Source organism: Mobula hypostoma, chromosome 12 (genome assembly GCF_963921235.1).
Source record: "Mobula hypostoma chromosome 12, sMobHyp1.1, whole genome shotgun sequence".
Lineage (NCBI taxonomy): Eukaryota > Metazoa > Chordata > Chondrichthyes > Myliobatiformes > Myliobatidae > Mobula > Mobula hypostoma.
In genome coordinates this window covers 114589931-114611014 of record NC_086108.1, presented here as the reverse complement: position 1 = coordinate 114611014, position 21084 = coordinate 114589931, and the positions used below count along the sequence as shown (strand labels likewise).

Sequence of the window (21084 nt, the reverse complement as noted above, 5' to 3'; positions counted from 1 at the left end):
GTGCTTTCCCCTCCAGTGGAATTTCCTGGTGGCCAACTGTTTTAATTCCTAACCCCATGGCCTCCTCTTCTGCCGCGATGAGGCCACTCTCAGGGTGGAGGAGCAACATCTCATATCCCACCCATGTAGCCTCCAACCTGATGGAACAAACATCGATTTCTCCAACATCCGGTAATTTTTTTTTTATTCCCCCCTTTTCTTTCCCCCTCCCCCGTTCCTCTTCTTCTGTTCCACTTGCTGCCCTCATAACTGTTCATGTCTCCTCACCTCCACTTGTGCTCCTCCTTCTTCCCTTTCTCCCACAGTCCACTCTCCTCTCCTGACAGGTTTCTTCCTCTCCTGCCCGGCTGGCATCACCCATTGCTGTCCAGCGATCCTTCCTCTCCCCCCACCCCCACCCCCCTATTCTGGTATCTTCCCCCTTCCTTTCCAGTCCTGGTGAAGAGTCTCAGCACAAACTGTTTATTCATTTCCATAGATCCTGCCTGGCCTGCTGAGTTCCTCCAGCCCCACCTGCACCCGCCCCCCCCCCCCCACACACACACCCACACACACACACACACACACATACATACACACACACCCACATATACACACACACCCACACACACACATCCACACACACATATATATATATATATACACACACACACACCCACACATACATACACACACACACCCACACATACATATACACACACACACACACACACACACACACACACACACAGAGTTGGCATCTGCTTGCAGATTCTAGTTGGGAAAAGCTGCACAATGATTCCTCAATAACTTGAAGTTTTGTTAGAGAATAGTGGAGGTACCTTTGCCCAAATAAAAGACTCTGCCTACAAGAGTGGTAGAGCCACTCCAGAACGCACCCCACTAACTGACTGAAAGGAACCATCATCATCCTATTGGGGTGGGGGGGGAGGGGGCAGCAGGTGGGGGAGAGGGGGAAAGAGAGGGAGAACGAGAACAGAAACCATTACATTTAAGAAGCAGCCTGATCAGAAACAGATTTACTATCACCAACTCATGCCCTTGGAGATGCCCACTTACAAAAACAAAGGTTAGATATGAAGGGTTAGATTGATTTAGGATAAGTTATGAGGATGGCACAACATCATGGGCCAAGGGGTCTGTACTGTGCTGTAATGGTCTATGTTCTATAAGGCATTAATTTAAATGGCTCTCACTGGCCAGCACTGATCCAATGGGCTCCCTCTGATATTCAGTTAATGCAGCTTACCCCTCCGCTCGCTCCATGAACCAGAACAATCTCCCCTGCCTTCGCATGTGCTCTGAAAACAGAAAGATCTGCAGATGAAAGACGCTGCTACAACTGGGTGCAGAACCTGTGACTGACAGTGTTCTCCCAAGTGAACTTCTGCCAGAATCACACCGAACCGTGCACGCAGAAATCAGCACAATGCGTGTGTGTGGTCCCAGAAGTAAAGGTGACCATGCACTCGAGAAGAGACCAGATTCACAATGATATTCCAGGTGTGGGCTGTACTTCTGCATTAGCTGGTGTTAGGTCTTCTCACACTAAAGACCAATGAACTTTCACCTTCCTAATCACTTGCTGTCCCTGGGTGATTAGCTTTCAGCAACTCATGTACAATGGCTTTCAGGTAGTTCCTCAAGAGGGTGGGAGTATATAAGCAAGGATGTTATGCTGAGGCTTTATAAGACCATAAAACGTCGGAGAAGAGTTAGGCCATTTGTCCCAGCTGATCCGTTTATCCCTCCTCAGTCGCACTTCCCGGCCTTCGCCCAGTAACCTTTGATGTTGTGTCCTATCAAGAACCTATCAAGCTCTGACTTAAATACACCCAACAACCTGGCCTCCACATCTGCCTCTGGTAACAAACTCCAAAAATTCACCAGCCTCAGGCTAAAGAAATTGCTTCACATCTCTGTTTTAAGTGGAAACCCCTATATCCTGAGGCTGTGCCCTCTTGTCCTAGACTCCGCCACCATGGGAAACATCCTTTTCCATGTCTACTTTGTCTAGGCCTTTCAACGTTCGAGAGGTTTCAATGAGATCCCCCTCATCCACTTAAATTCCAGCGCATACCGACCCAGAGCTATCAAACATTCCTTGTGGGATAACCCTTTCATTCCTGGAATCATCCTTGTGAACCTCTTCTGAACCCTCTCCAATGCCACCACATTGTTTCTTAGATGAAGAGCCCAAAACTGTTCACCCAATACTCAAGGTGAGGCCTCACCAGATCCTAATAAAGCCTCAGCATCACATCCCTGCTGTTGTATTCTAGACCTCTTGAAATGAATGCTGACATTGCATTTGCCTTCCTCACCACTGACTTCAGCTGAAAGTTAATCTTTAGGGTGTTCTGCACAAGGACTCCCAAGTCTCTTTACATTCCCTAATCTGTCCAAGTCCTTCTGCAGCCTTCCTGTTTCAACACTAACTGCCCCTCTATCAATCTTCATATCATATGCAAACTTGGCAACAAAGCCATCTATTCCATCATTGATACGCAGCACAAAAAGAAGTGGTCGTGACACAGAGCCCTGCAGAACACCACTAGTCACTGACAGCCAATCAGGAAATGATCCTTTTATTCCCAGTCACTGCTTCCTTCCAATCAGCCAAAGCTCTTACCATGCCAGTAACTTTGCCGTAATACAATGAGCTCTTAACTTTGTTAAAGGCCTTCTAAAATTCCAAATATACAACATCCACTGCATCCCCTTTATCTATCCTATATGTAATCTCCTCAAAGAATTCCAACAGGTTTGTCAGGCAGGATTTTCCCTGAAGGAAACCATGCTGACTTTGTCCTATCTTGTCCTGTATCACCAAGTAACATTTGCAATTTTCCATTCCTCTAGCACTATTCCAGAATCAATGATATGTGAAAGTTAATTACTAATGCCTCCGCTATCTCTACTGCTACCTCTTTCAGAACCCTAGAGTGCAATTCATCTGGTCCAGCAGACTTATGTACCCTTAAGTCTTTCAGCTTTATGAGCACATTCTCCCTTGTAACAGTAACTGCACTCACTTATCTTCCCTCACACCCTTCAGAACTTGGTGCACTGTAAGTGTCTTCCACAGGGCAGACTGATGCAAAATACTCAATTAGGTCTTCTGCCATCTCCTTGGCCCCCATTATTTTTTCTCTGGCTTCATTTTCTAGTAGTTCTATATCAACTCTCATCTCTCTTTTATTTTTTTATATTCTTGAATAAGGTTTTACTATCCACTTTGATATTGTTGGCTAGCTTGCTTTCATATTTCATCTTTTCCCTTCTAATGATTCTTTTAGTTTCTCTGTGTAGGTTTTTAAAAACTTCCCAATTCTCTACCTTCCCACTAATTTTTGCTTTGTTGTATGCCCTCTCTTTTGCTTTTACTTTAGCTTTCACTTCCCTTGTACTATCTTGCCATTTGAGTATTTCTTTGTTTTTGAAATACACCTAGCTTGCACCTACTCATTTTCCCAGAAACTCATGCCATTGGTGCTCTGCTGTCATCCCTGCCAGCATCTCCTTCCAATTTACTTTGGCCAACTCCTCTCTACCACTGTAATTTCCTTTACTCCACTGAAATACTGCTATGCCAAACTTTACTTTCTCCCTATCAAATTTCATGTTGAACTCAATCATATTGTGATCACTGTTTCCTAAAGGTTCCTTTACCTTAAGCTCCATTATATAACACCCAATCCAGTATAGCTGATCCCCAAGTAAGCTCAGTGATGAACTGCTCTAAAATACCATCTTGTAGGCATTCAACAAATTCACTCTCTTGAGATCCATTATCAACCTGATTTTCCCAATTGACCTGTACCTTTTACCCTTGCAGATTCTTAACTCAACCTATAAGGATTCAACATCTTCCAATCCTATGTCACATCTTTCTACTGATTTGATGCTATTCTTTACCAGCAGAGCCATGCCACCCCCTCTGCCTACCTTCCTATCGCTCAGATACAACGTGTAACCTTGGACATTCATCTCCCAAATACAACCATCCTTCAACCACTATTCAGTGATGGCCACAACATCATACCTGATAATCTCTAATAATGCAACAAGATCATCCACCTTATTTCTGATACTCAGTGCATTGAGATACACCACTGATTACTGTATTTGCTACCCTTTTTGATTCTGCATCCCTAATTCACTGATACTCACCCTGCTGGCTGCAATTTTGTCCTTTCATCTGCCTGCCCTTCCTGACAGTCTGACTGCATGCTATCTTTGCTTTTATACCATCTGTCCTATCCTGAGTCCCTTCACTCTAGTTCCTACCCCCCCGCCAAATTATTTTAAATCCTTCCTAACAGCTCTAACAAACATACTCGCAAGAATATTGGTTCTCCTCGGTTCAGGTGCAACCTGTCTCTTTTGTACAGCTTTTACCTCCCCATGAAGAGATTCCAATGATCCAAGAACCCGAAGCCCTGCCCCCTGCACCAGCTTCTCAGCCACACAGTAATCTGCCAAATCATCCTGCCTCTACCTTACTGGGGTGTGGCACAGGCAGCAATTCAGAAATGGCATTTGTCAGACCACACTTGTGGTATTGTGAGCAGTTTCGGGTCACTTATCGATGAAAGGACATGCTGGCATTGAAAAGAGTCCAGAGAAGGTTCATGAGAATGATTTTGGGAACAAAATGGTTAACATCTGAGCAGCGTTTGATGGCTCTAGGCCTGTACTCGCTGGAGTTTAGAAGAATCAAAGATGATATCACTGAAACCTACTGAATATTAACAGGCCTAGATGGAGTAGAAGTGGAGAGAATAGTGGGAAAGTCCAGGACCAGAGGGCAGAGCCTCAGAATAGAGGGATAGGGAGAAATTTCTTTAGCCAGAGAGTGGTGAATCTCTGGAATTCATTGCTTAGAAGGCTGTGGAGGTCAATCATTGGATGGATTTAAAGTGGAGGTTGATAGGACCTTAAGGATATCAAAGGTTACAGAGATAAGGCAGGAGAATGCGGTTAAGAGAGATAGTAAAACAGCTATGATCAGAAGGCATTGCAGATTCAATGGGCTAAACACCCTAAATCTGCTTCCAAGTCTGATCCCAACACCTTTTAGGTATTTGCTGAAGTCCACCTTTCCATTGTCTGCTCCCCAACCAATCACACTTTTCTCATTATTTATTGAGATTTAGCATGCATTATTAAATGACAATAAAAGAGGACTTCATCTCCTCATAATCTAATCTAACTAACCTTACCAGCCACTTGAGCTATGCCACCCAGCAACCCCCAACAACCACAATTGAACCCAAACCTAATCGCAGGACAACTTAACCAAATAACCAGTACATCTTTGGATTGTGGGAAGAAACCCACACATTTCACAGGGAAGACAGACTCCTATGACATACTCCTTACAGATGACATTGGAAAATAACTCTGATCTCTGATGCCCCGAGCTGTAATAGTGTCGTGTCAACTGTTACGTATCACAATGCTCAATCTCGAGGAGAAGTTTTAGAGGGAGAGGCTGAAGGAATCTGAGACTGGGTCTCCTTACCCGCTTGGCAGACCTGGTTTGTGGCTGACCAGCTGGCTGAGGGATTGTTGGTAGATTAGGTGCAGAAACCGGTCGTACCCTGCCTGCCAAATTTACACGTTTGTAAACATCAATCTGGAGAGTGCGTCAAAAGATCAAGAAAGTGGAACCTAATTGAAGTGTATAGGATGCTACGGTAGTGTAGCAGTAAGTGCAATGTTATTATAAAGTACTGGTGTTCCGAGTCCAGTTCCAACACCAACTGTAAAAAGTTTGTATGTTTCTTCCCATGAGTGTGTGGTTTCCTCCAGGGTTCCGGTTTCCTCGCACAGTCCAAAGATGTACTGGTTAGCAGGTTAATTGTTCATTGAAAAAGACTAAGGAGCTGGTCGTAGACGGGAGGAGAGTTAAGGTACCGGTGACCCCCGTTTCCATCCAGGGGGTCAGTGTGGACATGGTGGAGGATTACAAATACCTGGGGATATGAATTGACAATAAACTGGACTGGTCAAAGAACACTGAGGCTGTCTACAAGAAGGGTCAGAGCCGTCTCTATTTCCTGAGGAGACTGAGGTCCTTTAACATCTGCCGGACGATGCTGAGGATGTTCTACGAGTCTGTGGTGGCCAGTGCGATCATGTTTGCTGTTGTGTGCTGGGGCAGCAGACTGAGGGTAGCAGACACCAACAAAATCAACAAACTCATTCGTAAGGCCAGTGATGTTGTGGGGATGGAACTGGACTCTCTGACGGTGGTGTCTGAAAAGAGGATGCTGTCCAAGTTGCATGCCATCTTGGACAATGTCTCCCATCCACTACATAATGTACTGGGTGGGCACAGGAGTACATTCAGCCAGAGACTCATTCCACCGAGATGCAACACAGAGTGTCATAGGAAGTCATTCCTGCCTGTGGCCATCAAACTTTACAACTCCTCCCTTGGAGGATCAGACACCCTGTGCCAATAGGCTGGTCCTGGACTTATTTCATAATTTACTGGCATAATTTACATATTACTATTTAACTATTTATGGTTCTATTACTATTTAATTATTTATGGTGCAACTGTAACGAAAACCAATTTCCCCCGGGATCAATAAAGTATGACTATGACTGCAAATTATTATTAGGGTAGGGTGAAATAGGTTGATTTGCTGGGTGTGGGACTTGCTGTGCTGGAAGAGTCTCTGGAGACAGCTTATCCACTGGTTCCCCGCTGTATCACTAAATAAAATAAACAACAACAAGAGTCTCTGCCATCAGTGCCCAAAAATCCCACAACACCCCAATCGTTGTCAAGGTAAAACAATTCACTTTGCTGTCAAGTTTATGATTGCTTACTTTTGCAGGAGGGCTCGATAGGCAGTGAAGTAAGGGATTCCAATAGCTGATCCTTCCTTGTAGCTTAGACCATCCGGCAAATGGTAGACGGCGTCATCTGAAGCGACTGTATATTCAGCATATCCACCGGAAATGGTTTGACTTGTAAAAACTCGATCTCCTTTCTAACAGAGCAAAAAGAACTTATCCAAAACAAGAGAAAATCTGCAGATGCTGGAAATCCGAGCAATACACACAAAATGCTGGAGGAACTCAGCAGGCCAGGCATCTATGGAAAAGAGTGCAGTCGACGTTTTGGGACGAGACCCTTTAGCAGGACTGGAGGAAAAAAAAGCAGATTTGAAAGGTGGGGGGAGGGGAGAGAACCACCTGGCAATAGGTGAAACCTGGACGGGGATTGATGAAGTAAAGAGCTGGAAAGTTGATTGATAAAAGAGACAGAAGGCCATGGAAGAAAGAAAGGAGACGAGGAGCACCAGAGGGAGGCGATGGGCGGGCAAAGAGATGAAGTGAGAGAGGGAAAAGGGAATGGGAAATGGAGAAAGAGAGGGGATGTGGGGGTATTACTGGAAGTTCGAGAAATCAATGTTCATGCCATCAGGTTGGAGGCTACCCAGATGGAATATAAGGTGCTGTTCCTCCAACCTAAGCGTGGTCTTATCGTGACAGTGGAGGAGGCCATGGATAGACAGAATGGGAATGGGAAGTGGTATTAAAAATGGGTGGCCACTGGGAGATCCCGCTTTCCCGGCAAAGCGGTCTCCCAATCTACGTCGGGTTTCACCGATATACAGAAGGCCACACCGGGAGCACCAGACATAATATATGACCCCAACAGACTCACAGGTGAAGTGTCGCCTCACCTGGAAAGACTGTTTACAGCACTGAATGGTACTGAGAGAGGTGGTGTAAGGGCAGGTGTGGCACTTGTTCTGCTTGCAAGGATAAATGCCAGGAAGGAGATCAATGTAGAGGAACAAATGGACAGGGGAGTTGCGTAGGGTGCAATCTCTACAGAAAGCAAAAAGTGGGGCTCCACCATAACCTAGACTATGCAAGCAGTTCCATCAGCCCATCAGCTCCACGACAAACAAGACAATAGAAACAGTTCCCTCAGTCCAACTACTCCATAAGAAACAAGATTATAGAAACTGTTCCTTCAGCCCAGGTGCTACACAACAAAGAAGACTGTGGAACAGATCTTGTGCCCAGCTGTCCATTACACACAATACGATTGAAACAGGTTTTTAGCCAAGCTGCTCCACTACAAACAAGATAACGGTACAGGTCCTTCTGCCTAGCTGCTCCACAATGAACATGACTTTGGAAACAGTTTCATCAGCCCTGCTGCTCCATAACAAGACGATGGAACAGGCCCTGTGCCCAGCTGCTCCATCACACACAAAACTAGGGAACTGGCGGTTGAGCCCAGCTGTTCTATGACAAACAAGACGATTGAAAAAGGTCCTTTAGACCAGCTGCTCCGCAATGAACAAGATGATGGAAGAAGCCCATCAGCCCAGCTGCTCTAGTGAAAACAAAACGATGGAACAGGTCCATCACACACAAAACTATGGAAACAGGTTGTTCAGGATCGGCTGCTCCATAGCACACCGGACTACGGAAACAGATCCTTCAGCCCAGCTGCTCCACTACTAACAAGACGATGGAAACAGTTCCTTCAACGCAGCTGCTCCAACAGAAACAAGACTATGGAAACGATACCTCAGCCCAGCCCAGCAGTCTATCAAAACCTGGACTATGGAAACGATACCTCAGCCCAGATGGTCCAAACCCAGCAGGATCGGCAGCTAAACTAGTCCCATCTGTCCATGTTTGGCCCATACCCCTCTGAACATCTAAACTGTTCCGCACTGTATCTCGAACTGAATGACCGACTAAATAATTGAATAAAAGATGAATGATTGAACAAATAAACTTTTGCTATCCACAAATCTGTCCAAGTACATTTTAAATGTTGTTAATATACCTGCCTCAATTACTTCCTTCTTTCCATCTAATGACCACCCTCTGGGAGAAAAAGTTGCTCCTCAGGTCCCCTGTAATGTTCTGTCCTTTCTGCTCAAACCTGTGCCGCAAACCCTGTCTACATGTACCCTATTTATTCCCCTTGTGATTTTAAACAACTCTAAGGTCACCTCTCATGCTCCTGTACTCCAATGAAAAATGGCCCAACCTGCTGAACCTCTCTCCAAAACTCATTCCCTTAATCTGGGCAAAATTCTTGTACAACTTCTCTGCACTCTTTCCAGCTTAATGTTCTCTTTCCTACGGCAGGTAATACTGAACCCAGTATTTAGTTTTCGACACCTGCGGCCTCACCAACACCTTGTACAACTGCAACCAAACATCCCAACTTCTATACTTCCTGCCCTGCCTGATGAACACCTCCACCACATCATCTACCTGCGACTCCACTTGCAAGGAACAGCATAACTATACTCTCATGCCTCTATTCTACAGTGCTCCCTAGTGCCCTACCGTTCACTGAGCGAGTCCTACCCTGAAATGTCTTCCCAAGATTCACCACTGTAAGACAGCGAATTAGGCCATTCAGCCCATCAAGGCTGCTTTATTCCAACATGGATGATTTAGTATCCCTCTCAGCTCCATTCTCCTGCCTCCTTCCCGTAATGTTTGATGCCTGACTAATCAAGAACCTATCAACTTCTGCTTTAAATATACTCAATGACTTGGCCTCCATGGCTGCCTGGGCTAATGGATTCCACAGATTCACTGCCTTCTGGGTAAAGAGGATATACAAGAATGGACTCACTTTCAAGGACTCCACCTTATTTTCTCAATATTTATTGCTTATTTATTTATTTATTAATTAATTATTTCTTTCTTTTTGTATTTGCACAGTTTGTTGTTTTCTACACTCTGGTTGAATGTCCTAGTTGATTCTGTTATTCTATAGTTGTTATTCTATAAATTTCCTGAGTAGGCCCACAAGAAATATATCATTTACTTCGAACCTTTGAAGAAATTCTTTCTCATCTTTGTTCTAATGCAACGTCCCCCTATTCTAAGGCTGTGCCATTTGGTCCTTGACTCCCCCACTTTTGGAAACATCCTCTCCACATCCATTCTATCCAGGCCTTTCAATATTCGATATACCATCTCTCACTACCCTAATTAAACTCCATTTGCCATTCCTCAGCGCACTATCCCAGCTAAGATCCTCCAAATCCTGATAACCATCTTCACTGTCAACATCCTCACCACTTTTTAAGTCATCAGTAGACTATCGAACCTATCTATAATCTCAGTTGCAGCTAGTTTTCACATTGCCAGACTAGGGGGGAAATGCCTGCTATGTGACTGACCTGAAACGTGGTAACACATGGCCCCACTTGTTCAATGACTCCACCCACATCATGGCCTGGTGTCCACGGCAAAGTCGGTTTCCTCGCGTAGGATCCAGAACGCATGTAGACTTCCACAGGATTTACACCGCACGCGTGGACTCGGATCAGCACCTAAAAGAGTAGAGAGAAGGGCAAATGCTGAGAGTGGTCTATGTGCCCGTCACCAGTACTGAATATTCCAGGTCAATCTGAAGAAATTCCACTCCTTCTGAACACGTGCAGATCCAAACTGACAATTTAACATTTCCCCATGTTCAAATTGTCACTTACATTCAGGCAATTGTATTTGTGCTAGCTCTTTGCCAAAGCAAAGTCAATCACGAAGCCCTCCCTGCCACTGAACACATTTAATGGAGCACTGTCACAAGAAAGTAGCATTCAACAGATCCTCACCAAGCAGACCATGCTGTCTTCTCACTACTACCATTAGGCAGGAGTACAGGAGTCTTGTGTCCCATGCCACCAGGTTCAGGAACAGTTATTACCCTGCAACCATCAGGCTCCTGAACCTAGCAAATAACTTCCCCATCACTAAACTGCATACACAATTCGAAGTGTCTAATCATGTGTGACTGTGGTAATCTCACCACTAACTCATTGGTACTGCACTCCCATGTTCGAGCGGTGGAATAACAGGCTGGATTGTGTGCAAACAACAGGAATTCTGCAGATGCTGGAAATTCAAGCAACATACATCAAAGTTGCTGGTGAACGCAGCAGGCCAAGCAGCATCTATAGAAAGAGGTGCAGTCGACGTTTCAGGCCGAGACCCTTCGTCAGGACTAACTGAAGGAAGAGTGAGTAAGGGATTTGAAAGTTGGAGGGAGGGGGGAGATCCAAAATGATAGAAGAAGACAGGAGGGGGAGGGATAGAGCCGAGAGCTGGACAGGTGATAGGCAAAAGGGGATACGAGAGGATCATGGGACAGGAGGTCCGGGAAGAAAGACGGCGGGGGGGGGGTGACCCAGAGGATGGGCAAGAGGTATATTCAGAGGGACAGAGGGAGAAAAAGGAGAGTGAGAGAAAGAATGTGTGCATAAAAATGAGTAACAGATGGGGTACGAGGGGGAGGTGGGGCCTTAGCGGAAGTTAGAGAAGTTGATGTTCATGCCATCAGGTTGGAGGCTACCCAGATGGAATATAAGGTGTTGTTCCTCCAACCTGAGTGTGGCTTCATCTCCACAGTAGAGGCGGCCGTGGACAGACATGTCAGAATGGGAATGGGATGTGGAATTAAAATGTGTGGCCACTGGGAGATCCTGCTTTCTCTGGCGGACAGAGCGTAGATGTTCAGCAAAGCGGTCTCCCAGTCTGCGTCGGGTCTCACCAATATATAAAAGGCCACATCGGGAGCACCGGACGCAGTTTATCACCCCAGTCGACTCACAGGTGAAGTGATGCCTCACCTGGAAGGACTGTTTGGGGCCCTGAATGGTGGTAAGGGAGGAAGTGTAAGGGCATGTGTAGCACTTGTTCCGCTTACACGGATAAGTGCCAGGAGGGAGATCAGTGGGGAGGGATGGGGGGGACGAATGGACAAGGGAGTTGTGTAGGGAGCGATCCCTGCGGAATGCAGGGGGGGGGGAGGGGAAGATGTGCTTAGTGGTGGGATCCCGTTGGAGGTGGCGGAAGTTACGGAGAATAATATGTTGGACCCGGAGGCTGGTGGGGTGGTAGGTGAGGACCACGGGAACCCTATTCCTAGTGGGGTGGTGGGAGGATGGAGTGAGAGCAGATGTACGTGAAATGGGGGAGATGCGTTTAAGGGCAGAGTTGATAGTGGAGGAAGGGAAGCCCCTTTCTTTAAAAAAAGGAAGACACCTCCCTCGTCCTAGAATGAAAAGCCTCATCCTGAGAGCAGATGCGGCGGAGACGGAGGAATTGCGAGAAGGGGATGGCGTTTTTGTAAGAGACAGGGTGAGAAGAGGAATAGTCCAAATAGCTGTGAGAGTCAGTAGGCTTATAGTAGACATCAGTGGATAAGCTGTCTCCAGAGCCAATGCAGTCGTCGATGTAGCGAAGGAAAAGTGGGGGACAGATACCAGAATAGGCACGGAACATAGATCCACAAACCCAACAAAAAGGCAGGCATAGCTGGGACCCATACGGGTGCCCATAGCTACACCTTTAGTTTGGAGGAAATGGGAGGAGCCAAAGGAGAAATTATTAAGAGTAAGGACTAATATTGTCTCATTGTCTCCCACACCATCACCGACTTTATCCGCCCAGGGGGTCTCCCATCCACTGCTACCAACCTTATAGTTCCCACACCCCGCACTTCCCGTTTCTACCTCCTACCCAAGATCCACAAACCTGCCTGTCCTGGCCGATCTATTGTCTCAGCTTGCTCCTGCCCCACCGAACTCATTTCTGCATACCTCGACACTGTTTTATCACCCCTTGTTCAATCCCTTCCGACCTATGTTCGTGACACTTCTCACGCTCTTAAACTTTTCGATGATTTTAAGTTCCCTGGCCCCCACCGCTTTATTTTCACCATGGATGTCCAGTCCTTATATACTTCCATCCCCCATCAGGAAGGTCTCAAAGCTCTACGCTTCTTTTTGGATTCCAGACCTAATCAGTTCCCCTCTACCACCACTCTGCTCTGTCTAGCGGAATTAGTCCTTACTCTTAATAATTTCTCCTTTGGCTCCTCCCATTTCCTCCAAGCTAAAGGTGTAGCTATGGGCACCCGTATGGGTCCTAGCTATGCCTGCCTTTTTGTTGGGTTTGTGGAACAATCTATGCTCCGTGCCTATTCTGGTATCTGTCCCCCACTTTTCCTTCGCTACATCGACGACTGCATTGGCGCTGCTTCCTGCACGCATGCAGAACTCGTTGACTTTATTAACTTTGCCTCCAACTTTCACCCTGCCCTCAAGTTTACCTGGTCCATTTCCGACACCTCCCTCCCCTTTCTAGATCTTTCTGTCTCTGTCTCTGGAGACAGCTTATCCACTGATGTCTACTATAAGCCTACTGACTCTCACAGCTATCTGGACTATTCCTCTTCTCACCCTGTCTCTTGCAAAAACGCCATCCCTTTCTCACAATTCCTCCGTCTCCGCCGCATCTGCTCTCAGGATGAGGCTTTTCATTCTAGGACGAGGGAGATGTCTTCCTTTTTTTAAAGAAAGGGGCTTCCCTTCCTCCACTATCAACTCTGCCCTTAAACGCATCTCCCCCATTTCACGTACATCTGCTCTCACTCCATCCTCCCACCACCCCACTAGGAATAGGGTTCCCCTGGTCCTCACCTACCACCCCACCAGCCTCCGGGTCCAACATATTATTCTCCGTAACTTCCGCCACCTCCAACGGGATCCCACCACTAAGCACATCTTCCCCTCCCCCCCCTGCATTCCGCAGGGATCGCTCCCTACACAACTCCCTTGTCCATTCGTCCCCCCCATCCCTCCCCACTGATTTCCCTCCTGGCACTTATCCGTGTAAGCGGAACAAGTGCTACACATGCCCTTACACTTCCTCCCTTACCACCATTCAGGGCCCCAAACAGTCCTTCCAGGTGAGGCATCACTTCACCTGTGAGTCAACTGGGGTGATATACTGCGTCCGGTGCTCCCGATGTGGCCTTTTATATATTGGTGAGACCCGACGCAGACTGGGAGACCGCTTTGCTGAACATCTACGCTCTGTCCGCCAGAGAAAGCAGGATCTCCCAGTGGCCACACATTTTAATTCCACATCCCATTCCCATTCTGATATGTCTATCCACGGCCTCCTCTACTGTAAAGATGAAGCCACACTCAGGTTGGAGGAACAACACCTTATATTCCGTCTGGGTAGCCTCCAACCTGATGGCATGAACATCGACTTCTCTAACTTCCGCTAAGGCCCCACCTCCCCCTCGTACCCCATCTGTTACTCATTTTTATGCACACATTCTTTCTCTCACTCTCCTTTTTCTCCCTCTGTCCCTCTGAATATACCTCTTGCCCATCCTCTGGGTCACCCCCCCCCTTGTCTTTCTTCCCGGACCTCCTGTCCCATGATCCTCTCGTATCCCCTTTTGCCTATCACCTGTCCAGCTCTCGGCTCTATCCCTCCCCCTCCTGTCTTCTCCTATCATTTTGGATCTCCCCCTCCCCATCCAACTTTCAAATCCCTTACTCACTCTTCCTTCAGTTAGTCCTGATGAAGGGTCTCGGCCTGAAACGTCGACTGCACCTCTTTCTATAGATGCTGCTTGGCCTGCTGCGTTCACCAGCAACTTTGATGGATTGTGTGCGTCCGTACACTGCCGGGTGTCCATACCATCCTTAGCTGGACATTGTCACTCAAGGTCTTGGACTACATATGTTTTTTTTCTGAAGTGAATATGCTTCTTTGCCTGATATTTTGAATAATGTTACTGACTATTTTTGAATGTTTGCTTGCTATTTTGAAAGTTTTGCACCTTGGCCCCAGAGGAACACTCTCTCATTCAGCTGTTTGAATGATAATTAAACTCGATTTGAAAAGGGAATGATGGAGAATGATTTTTCCTGAACCAACCCCTCCCTAATTGCCCTTGAGGGGTGGTGGTGAGCTGTCATTTTGAACTGCTACATTCTTTGAGGTGTTGATGCACCCATAGAACCTTTTTAAGATTTAAGATAAGCTTTGTTACATGCACATTAAAACAGTGAAATGCATTGCATCAACGATCAAAGTTTTTCCCAAATTGGTGCCGTCAATGTACAGCGATGTTTTGAAGGCAGTTAACAAAACTACTGAATATATTTTTTTGGACTACAATCACCCCAGTCTGCAGCATGCAATTTCCCTTTGGGAGTTGTGCGTCTGAATGCTTTGGCATTTTTTTTGCGGTATCCTGAAGGATTCAGCAGACTGAAATCTCGAGAATAAGGTACAGCAGCATTAGCCACTACTAGAGTGGACTTCGAGCCAGCTTTAAAACTTCTGGCCGGAACGTAGCGGCAGGGAGTGGGTCTGACAGAGAAAACGAGAAAACTGAGCCAGATTTTCAGCCAATTTAAGCACCAAACCAGATTAAAAAGATTAAAGGATCGAGGACAAGGGCTGCGATTGAACCAGTGTTCAGCTCACTACTCCAAGTAATCCAGGATCGTCCACCTGACCCATCTCCGTCTCTTCCCACCACTACCTTCAGGTGCAAGGTGCACGAGTCTTGACTGGCTGCACTCACCTCAGCACTGAACTGGCTCATCAGCCTGTGGACACACTTTCAGGGACTCTGCGGTTCACGTGCTGTGAATTATTTATTTACAATTTTATTGTGTGTGCAATTTGTTCTTTTTTCCACACATTGGGTGTCTGCTGGTCTTTGTGCTGTAGGGGGTTTTGTGGATTCTATTGTGTTTCTTTGTTTTGTGGCTGCCTATAAGACGACAAATCTCAAGGTTGTATATGGCATACATACTTTGATAATAAATATATTTAGAAATTCTGAGTCCAAGGATTTGCTGGGGGCAGCCTGCAAGTGTTGCCATGTTCCTGGTGCCGATATTAGCATGCCCACAACTTACTAACCCTAATCTGTAAAAGGACCCATTTTGTGAGCAGTTTTGTGCCCCTTATCCAGCTGGCTTTGCAGAGAGTCCAGAGAAGGTTCACGAGAAGGATTCCAGGAATGAAGGGTGAAGAGTGTTTGATGGCTGTGGGCCTGTACTCGCTGGAGTTTAGAAGAATGAGGGGGATCTCATTGAAATCTATTAGATTATTGAAAACCCGTTTAGAGTGAATGTGGAGAGGATGTTTCCTATAGTGGGGGTGTCTAGAATCGTAGAGCACCGCCTCAGAATAGGAGGTCCAAGTGCATCAAGTCCCTTTAACAAAGGTACTGAGAGACGGAGCACATCACCTGATGGTCACTCAGTTTGGGAATAGGAACATCCGATCGCAGCTGCAGCACTGACGGTCCACCAAACTCAAAGACTTGCACAGCTCGCATGAGGGACACCGCCAATCTCCCTGAGGCCATGGCCACCTAGGATTTAACAGAGTTAGAGTCAAACCTTCCCCGAAGCCCAGGGCAGCTCACATACAAACCAACAGCACTGATATTGAAAGTAAGCTCTCCATTCAGGTAATTCCACAGCCAGTGTCAGCAGGACAGAGCGGAAAGCTTGAAGAACCACACTCAGCAATTCAGGATCAGCTTCTTCCGTCTACCATCACTTCTCTGAACAGTCCATCAACCCATGAGCACTACCTCTTTATTCCTTTTTGTGTACTACTTATTTTGATATTTATAGAAACATAGAAACATAGAAAACCTACAGCACAATACAGGCCCTTCAGCCCACAAAGTTGTGCTGAACATGTCCCTACCTTAGAAATTACTAGGCTTACCTATAGCCCTCTATTTTTCTAAGCTCCATGTACCTATCTAAAAGTCGCTTAAAAGACCCTATCGTATCCACCTCCACCACTGTTGCTGGCAGCCCATTCCACACACTCACCACTCTCTGAGTAAAAAACTTACCCCTGACATCTCCTCTGTACCTACTCCCCAGCACCTTAAACCTGTGTCCTCTTGTGGCAACCATTTCAGCCCTGGGAAAAAGCCTCTGACTACCCACACGATCAATGCCTCTCATCATCTTATACACCTCTATCAGGTCACCTGTCATCTTCCGTCACTCCAAGGAGAAAAGGCCAAGTTCACTCAACCTATTCTCATAAGGCATGCTCCCCAATCCAGGCAACATCCTTGTAAATCTCCTCTGCACCCTTTCTATGGTTTCCACATCCTTCCTGTAGTGAGGTGACCAGAACTGAGCACAGTACTCCAAGTGGAGCCTGACCAGGGTCCTATATAGCTGCAACATTACCTCTCGGCTCCTAAATTCAATTCTATGTTTGATGAAGGCCAATACATCGTATGCTTTCTTAACCACAGAGTCAACCTGCGCAGCTGCTTTGAGCATCCTATAGACTCGGACCCCAAGATCCCTCTGATCATCCTCACTGCCAGCCGTGACACTATCTCTGATCAACAGTGCCACACCCCCACCTCTTTTGTCTCCCTCCTTTTCCTTTCTGAAACATCTTAAACCCGGCACTTGATGTAACCATTCCTGTCCCTGAGCCATCCAAGTCTCTGTCATGGCCACCACATCATATCTCCAAGTACTGATCCACACTCAAAGCTCATCCACTTTGTTCACAACATTCCTTGCATTAAAATAGGCACATCTCAAACCTTTGCTCTGAGCGCGTCCCTTCTCTATCACCTGCCTATCCCCAGACTTTTCAGTTCAGTTCCCACCCCCCAACAATTCTAGTTTAAACTCTTCCCCAGTAGCCTTAGCAAACCTCCCCACCGGGATATTAGTCCCCCTGGGATTCAAGTGCAACCCGTCCTTTTTGTACAGGCCACACCTGCCCCAAAAGAGTTCAGAATGATCCAGAAGTCTGAATCCCTACGCCCTGCTCCAATCCCTCAGCCACGCATTTATCCTCCACCTCATTCTATTTCTATTCTCACTGTCGCATGGCACAGGCAGTAATCCCAAGATTACTAACTTTGTGGTCCTGCTTCTCAACTTCCTTCCTAACTCCCTGTAGTCTTTTTTCAGGATCTCTTCCCTTTTCCTACCTATGTCATTGGTACCAATATGTACCACGACCTCTGGCTGTTCTCCCTCCCACTGCAGGATATCAGGGAATCGATCTGAAACATCCCAGACCCTGGCACCTGGGAGGCAAACTACCATCCAAATTTCTTTCCTGTGTCCACAGAATCACCTGTCTGGCCCGCTAACTATAGAGTCCCCTATCACTGCTGCCATCCTCTTCCTTTCCCTACCCTTCTGAGCCACAGGGCCAGACTCTGTACCAGAGGCACGACCACTGTCGCTTCTCCCAGGTAGGCCGTCTCCCCCAACAGTACTCAAACAGGAGTACTCATTGTTAAGGGGTACAGCCACAGGGGTACTCTCTAGTACCTGACTCTTCCCTTTCCCCCTCCTGACTGTTACCCACTTGTCTGTCCCCCGTGGCCCCGATGTGACCACCTGCCTATAACTCCTTTCTATCACCTCCTCGCTCTCCCTGACCAGGCGAAGGTCATCGAGCTGCATCTCCAGTTCCCTTAGGAGCTGCAGCTCGACACACTGGGTGCAGATATGGCCGTCCAGGAGACTGGGAGACTCTTGGACCTCCCACATCTGACACCAAGCACAGAAAGCTGGCCTCACACACATACTTACTCCTTTCCGCAAATAACGCAGGTAAACCTACCTCGCCTCATCCCGTTACTGCCTAAGCCCGTTGAGCCAAAGTCCAATCACTCTGCCACCTCTCACTCCGCTGCCCGCTGGATATGGTTGTCTTCTTTTTAAACCTTTCGCGCTCTACTGGGTGACATCACACACCTGTGCAGTCTCACCTCTCTTTTACCCGGAGTAGTAAAAAAACACCCTATGCTCCGAAAAATCAGCCGTTCACTCGCAGCCTTCTTGCTCTGAATCAAAAACCGTTGAGGATTCCTTGCTTTTTTAAACCTTTCGTGCTCTACTGGCTGACGTCACGCGCCTGTGCAGTCTCGCCTCTCTTTTATGATAAAATGTTATGTCTTTGCGCTGTACTGCCATTGCAAGACAACAAATTTCACATCATACTCATAAGAGATACTGCGGATGTTGGAAATCCAGAGCAACACACACAAAATGCTGGGGGAACTCAGCAGGTCAGGCAGCAAATATGAGGAGGAATAAACAGTTTACATTTCTGGTTGAGAGCCTTCATCAGGAAGGGAAAGGACGTGTATGGGACCTAAGGCTATTGTACTTCCTGCCCAATGGTAACAGCAGAAAAAGAACATGGTCTGGATGGTGGGGTTCTTGATGATGGATGCTGCTTTCTGGTGGCAGTGATCCTTGTTCTCACTGGTGGGGAGGGCTTAGCCTGTGATGGACTGGGCTGTATCTACTACTTTCTGTAGGCTTTTCTGTTCTTGAGCATTGATGTTTTGATACAAGGCCATGATGCAACCAGTTCAGATGCTCTCAACTGTGCATCTCTCGAAGTTTGTCAAAGTTTTAGGTGACATTCCAAATCTGCACAAACTTCTAAGAAAGCTGAGGCATTATTGTGCCTTCTTTGTGATGCCACAGATGTGCTGGACCCAGAACAGATCTTCTGATATGACAACAGGAAGGAGGCAGAGCCCACGAAAACAATGTTTTCCTTATATCTCAATAAAAGAACTGGCCATTGCCTTCAGGAAGGGGGACGGTACACACGCTCCTGTCTACATCAATGGTGTTGAGGTTGAGAGCTTCGGGTTCCAAGGTTTGAACGTCATGAACAGCCTTACCTGGTCTAACCATGTAGATGTCACAGCCAAGAAAGCTCACCACCACCTCTACTTCCTCAGAAGGGAAAAGGTCATCCCCCACAACAGGATCCAAACGGTATGCTTAATATTGGGGGAGTAGCCACAGGGGTGCTCTGCACTAACTGCCTATTCATCTTCCCATTCCTTCTCCTGACAGTCACCGGGCTAGCCACCTCCTGCAACTTATGGCTGACTACTTACGTGTGACTCCATTCGATGATCTCCTCCTTCTCAGGTCATCCAGCTGTTGCCTTAGATCCCTAACACAGTCTTCAAGCAGCTACAACTGCATTCACTTCATGTAGATTATTTTTGTTTCACCTTGTTCTACCTCAATGTACTGTTACGATCTGGTCTATATGAACAGTATACTTTATCATATCTCAGTACACGTGACAATAATAAACCAATTGCAAGACCACCTGCTATCTATGTGAAGCTTTACAATCACAGGATCCTGCCAGACATAAAGTACAGCAGCTCTATCCCATCAGCCAGTTGCTTGTTGGTGGAGAAACTGAAGAAGCTGGGCTTGGTGTGGATCGTGCTGCTGCCTGTGTCAGAAAGGGTGCAGTGGTGTGTAATCTAACAGCAAGTGATTGTCTTAACCATTTTTCTCGTGATCACAACCTGTTGGACACTGCTATTGTGGAATGCTGCAAGTCCAATTCACTGGCTTATTGGCCAGACCAGCCATGATCGCATTGAATAGCAGAGCAGGGCCGATGGGCCAGTTGGCCTACTCCTGCTCCTACTTCTTATGGCTACAGAGTTGTGTGGCCTGAGTCTTGGAGAGAGCCAAGTCTCAAGCTGCAGTGTCACCTGTTTGCAGCAGTCCAGGAGAGAGGTATCAATGCCGGGGCAGTGTGGTTCGGTGTCCATACTGGAATCCATGTTGCCCCCCCCCCCCAGTGTTCGCTCACAGGAGATAAGACACACAGTGTGTTCAACTGCAGGCTGCTGCAATATTCACAGACTCAGGACCCAGACTATATTTTTTGTGTGACTGTATTTTACTGCTGTCATATGTGCCATATGCACTGTGCTGTGTATGACTGTTGGTTCTGTTTTGCACCTTGGCCCCAGAGTAACATTTCTGTTTGACTGTATTCATGGCCATTCATGTATGGTTGAATGACAAGCTTGACCTTGCAGTTGATAACAAGGTAGATTGTGAGGTGGAGAGCCCATGTCATCATACTAGGAAACTACACTCATCTTACAACAGCAGTAGGTGAAAGGAATTTTGAAAGGTCTGATTTTGCAGAGCACCTGATACAGACACTGTTGGAGTTAGAGCACACCAAAACAGGCCCTTCTGCACAAGCTAGTCCCAATTCCCCACCATTTGGCCGACATGAGAATTACTCTCTTGTATAAGATGAAGTTTATTATTTTGCAACAGCACATTGCATTGACACAAGCCACACCACCCAATTTCACCTGCCTGATCAATTAACCTACTAACCAGTACATCCTTGTAATACATCAGGAAACCAGAGCACCCAGAGGTC

General features: G+C 46.7%; 1 protein-coding gene across 4 annotated transcripts in view; it reads right to left on the bottom strand.

Annotated features, from left to right (window-relative positions):
- cryz (crystallin, zeta (quinone reductase)) overlaps nt 1-21084 on the bottom strand; it is a 50455-nt gene that overhangs the window by 28778 nt on the left and 593 nt on the right. For 2 of the 4 annotated variants that reach the window (XM_063064817.1, XM_063064816.1), the window contains exons 2-6: nt 19772-19925; nt 16088-16213; nt 10197-10349; nt 6847-7010; nt 1250-1301 (exon numbers count right to left, since the gene is read on the bottom strand). In XM_063064817.1, the coding sequence (XP_062920887.1) occupies nt 1250-1301; nt 6847-7010; nt 10197-10349; nt 16088-16213; nt 19772-19783 (507 nt within the window). In that variant the 5' untranslated portion in view covers nt 19784-19925. The remainder of the gene's footprint in view (nt 1-1249; nt 1302-6846; nt 7011-10196; nt 10350-16087; nt 16214-19771; nt 19926-21084) is intronic. The other 2 variants (XM_063064818.1, XM_063064819.1) reach the window with 1 other exon arrangement.